The sequence below is a fragment of the Micromesistius poutassou genome (assembly GCF_964030765.1).
Source record: "Micromesistius poutassou genome assembly, chromosome: 9".
NCBI classification, from domain to species: Eukaryota; Metazoa; Chordata; class Actinopteri; order Gadiformes; family Gadidae; genus Micromesistius; species Micromesistius poutassou.
The window spans coordinates 15,238,029-15,242,162 of record NC_140279.1 but is presented as its reverse complement, the minus strand read 5'-3'; the positions used below and the strand labels follow the sequence as shown (position 1 = coordinate 15,242,162).

General features: G+C 44.5%; 1 protein-coding gene across 1 annotated transcript in view; it reads left to right on the top strand.

Moving 5' to 3' along the window:
* Window positions 1-396: 396 nt before the first annotated feature.
* The window catches only part of ghrhrb (growth hormone releasing hormone receptor b), a gene marked incomplete at both ends in the record, with an annotated part of 25,016 nt that continues 21,278 nt past the window's right edge, over window positions 397-4,134 (top strand). Inside the window, one exon of the mRNA XM_084473173.1 lies at window positions 397-471. Within this exon, the coding sequence (XP_084329299.1) occupies window positions 397-471 (75 nt within the window). The remainder of the gene's footprint in view (window positions 472-4,134) is intronic.

Genomic DNA, 4,134 nt, shown 5'->3' with positions numbered 1-4,134 from the left:
CACGCCCAGTCGCCCACTAGTCGTGACCATACGTTGACTAGGACAGACTTGCATTGCACTGAGCTGCTTGGAAACTGTACTCCCGTCCTGTTAATGATAAGTGAAACTCGGTAGGGTCTGCAGCTTTTTGTCCTCCTTGCACTCTCGCACCGCCCTAAACGCATCGCACCTTGGTAGTTGGGTCGAGTCCCGTCTCTCTCGCCGTGACGTGCATGTAGTTGGGAGTCGGGACACTTGCTTGTCGCTAGAAAGGTGCACTTCGTCTGGCGAGATTCAATGCCCTGTTTCGCTTCGATGAATCAGTTGAGCTCCCGTAGCTAAACAAAATAGAGATTATTTTGGGGGATATTTCATTTCTCGACGGATTTGGTATTCCAAGGGCCCAAGGAGAACACGATGCTCATCTGGAGAAGTTCTGCGCCGAAGTGGGTTTTCTCTCTCTGGCTCCTGTGGTTGGCGATGTTGGAGAAGGTGAGTCTCTCACCATATAAAGCATTTGAATTTGGCATAATTCAATATACCTACAACAATTATTCATATCTTGATATTCAGGAAATTGGTTACGTGACATATGCATTTTATTTGAAAGCACATTACATAGCATGCTTGTGGTGTTTTTTTTTTTGAAGGCTAGACTAAAGGGTGATACATCCAAATAAAGTTATTAAAAAAAAAAGTAGTCTATATTTGCTATGATTCAATTCCTCCTCCCTGTGTTCCTTAAGTGTTGACGTCACTCGGTGTTATTTTTGGATTGTCAATGCAAATGACATTTTTGAAACGCATTGACCGTCATTATTCTAAATATTGTTGAGTTTCCAAGTTATTTCTGATTTGACAAAAAATCACTGTTTAAATATCAGGCATCCTTAACATCCTGACATTATACTCTCTCAATGTATGTGTGTGTGTGTGTGTGTGTGTGTGTGTGTGTGTGTGTGTGTGTGTGTGTGTGTGTGCGTGCGTGCGTGCGTGCGTGCGTGCGTGCGTGCGTGCGTGTATTGCGGGGGGGCGGGGGGGGGCAATAAAGACACACACACATACACACACACACACACACACACACACACACAGTATTGATTCATTAAGCCCCATTTTCTTCTTAAACCCTCCTCCTTCTCTAGCCTGGCTCCGCCCGCCCACCTACTTCCGCCCAAATTTCATTTTCCCTTCAGTAGTCAGTCTGGGGCTGGGGCTTGTTAGTGGGATTTTGCCCGAACAAATTTCTGTGTGACCAATCAGCGAACAGAGGAAGTGGCTGAGAACGATGACGTCGAAGTAGCGACGTATTGTCAATGACAAGACCCAGCCTCGACAGTTGACTGCAAACATTATCTCTGTCCTTACTATCGAATATTAATGTAGAATTTGTAATTGTTCCTTGAACTCAAAAATTAGATGAACAAAACCTGCAGCTATCGTTGACAGACATCTTCACGCTTCATCTTGTTTTGTTTGTGTACGCAGCCTGCGCATGCGCGCAACGTAGTTTCCGGCCGGTCCCGGCGTATGACATATGTCACGACCAAACGCTATTGCGATTGGTTATGGCAGATCCAGAGTGGCACTGGGCAGATCCAATAGTTTTAAACTTCAACAGACACCCGCCTCCAAGTGAGTGAACGTTTGCCAATTACAGCAGTTCCAGACCTTCTGTACAAATGAAATGAAGTACGATGGTCTGGTAGCACCAGGCTACTCCTTCTCCCCATCAAGGCATCTAATGCCTGTGTGTTGTCCCCATCTTCTATTAGCTCCCTTCAACAGTGCTTTCACTATCGACCCCATAATCCCCCCCCCACACACACACACACACACACACACACACAATGCCTCTGCATTCATCAACCCTTTCCTTTATTGACCCCTATTGACTGGTGTCGGGGCCCGAGGACCTCATAACGTCCAGTGCAGTGAAAAGGGAGGGAAACTGACGGAACAGGTACAGGAAGATTACACAACCAGACGCCCGTCCGTTAAATCTCATCCCGTCCGTTTTCCCTTTCTTCGGTGCATTTCACCGCGTTATCTCTCGGTTATTGATGGCCTGTTCATACAGCAGAGTCCAGGCCCGGATTGAATTTAAAATCCAATTACCACTGAGGAATAATCTGTGTCCGTATGGCAGAGGGATAGCGCGTACCTGTGTGTCTGTTGACAAGAGTACAGATTGTGCGAGATCTCTTTAGTTAGTAATTACCGTGACTGTGCGAGGGCTAAAACGGTTAGGGCAGCCATCTTGGGCCAAAAACACTTATGCTGCACCTGTGCAGCATAAGTGTGGCTGGAACACCATGAAAAGACTGGAGAATGGGCTCCTTGTTCTGAAAACAGCTTCATTGTCCTAAATTCGGCATTAAAGGGAAAAATTATGTACCCTAAATTCACCTGGTCTCCAATGACTCACTCTGTTAAATCTCTAAGTGTCTGAATAACTCCAATTCTCCGCAATCGCACAATGATCCAGACCTATTGGCTGCAGATATAAATGTTTTTCTTCCCTACAAATACCCATCTAAAGTTGGACACAAAGCCGTTCAAAACATCTGTTTGCATGGTTGTTGAGGTCATCACCGCCACTTGACTTAGCAGCTCAGAGTTTATCAGCGGGAAGGAGATGGAACCTGAAGCACACAAAGGCTTCCTGAGAGCCAGGAAATTACCCGCGATGGGGGGGGGGGGGGAAAGGGGGGGGGAAAAGAGAGATAGACATCAAAAGATATTGAGAGTGAGCAAGAGAGAGACAAGCTAGAGTGAGAGGCATATAGTGAGCAAAAGAGCCTTTATCGCTGCTCTCTAGAGGCAGTGGCCCACTGCTTAGCAGTCGTCTAGATGCAAAGGTCTGCTATTGGACGACAGGGTTAAGCTGGAGCACTGGACCAGAAGAGTCACTGATACCAGAAGAGGCAGAGAACGACATCTGTTTTGTATTCAAATGGAACGCCATTTTCATAATTCAGAACAAAGTCCCTAATGTATGGTGAATTCAGTCCGTTATAAACTGTTCTATAACGGATAATGCAGCATAGCGCAGTGGTTGGGTTGTTTGACTCCCAACTGAAAAGTTGCGAGTGCGAACCCCGTTGTCCTCAGTCAAGCTGTAGGTGCATTGGAGAAGGATAATACCTGCTCAAAGACTAATCTAAAATTAAACGTCACAGAAAGTCTCCTTGGACTAAAGCATTTATTCTAAATATTGTAGTTACTGTAGTCATGAGTAGGCCTGGGCAATAAAACAATAAATTACCGTATCGTGATAGACTTTGATCAATATCAATATAAAACATGTTCAATATATATCGATAAGAGACTGGACCACCGACTCTAGCAGCTGGGTTTGTTACACAAACACGGTTCCATACTTATTTACAATATTTGAGTGTTTTTCATTGTTGTATCGACATTGATACAAGAACAGTGGAATGTCATATTAAGTGTTAAACAGAAGTGTTTAAATCCAGCATGGAAATTCCTAGTCTTTTTATGTCATTAAAATTATCAATAGTTATCGATATCGATCAATATCAAGTTATACCGTGATATGTTTTTCTGCCATATCGCCCAGGCCTAGACGAAAGCATTTATTCTAAATACTGTAGTATAATGTTGTCATGAGTCACATTTACTTCAGCGGTATCTCCCAGCAGGCCTATGGCGTCTCAGTGCTGCAGAAGGTTAATAAATGAGGGTTGGAGATGGATCAACCTTGGCACGCAGGAACACACATGACAGCTCAGTCGAGGAGAAGAGGAGTGGGCTATGTTGTAAGACCCCGAACGGTCCTCCACGGCGGTTACACGGCAGTGACATGCTGGTACATGGCTGTTACCTGCCTATTACACGGCGTTTGAGTGGTTCGCTCGCGTGAGACGGGAGATGGGAGTCATTTGGTAGCCAGTGTGTGAACATGCTCCCCTCACACAATCAGATATGTCTAGAATTCCATCTCAGGTATAAATCAATTTGTCTATAGGAATTGGATTATAGAAACCCATCAGTCAAATAGTATAGAAGTCAGTATGACTGAATTTATGAAATAAATTATATCATAGTACTATATATATCATATACTAGTGTGTGTTGTGTTGTTTAAATCCTCCTTCTCCTCCTTCTCCTTTTCCTCATGACTCTCCC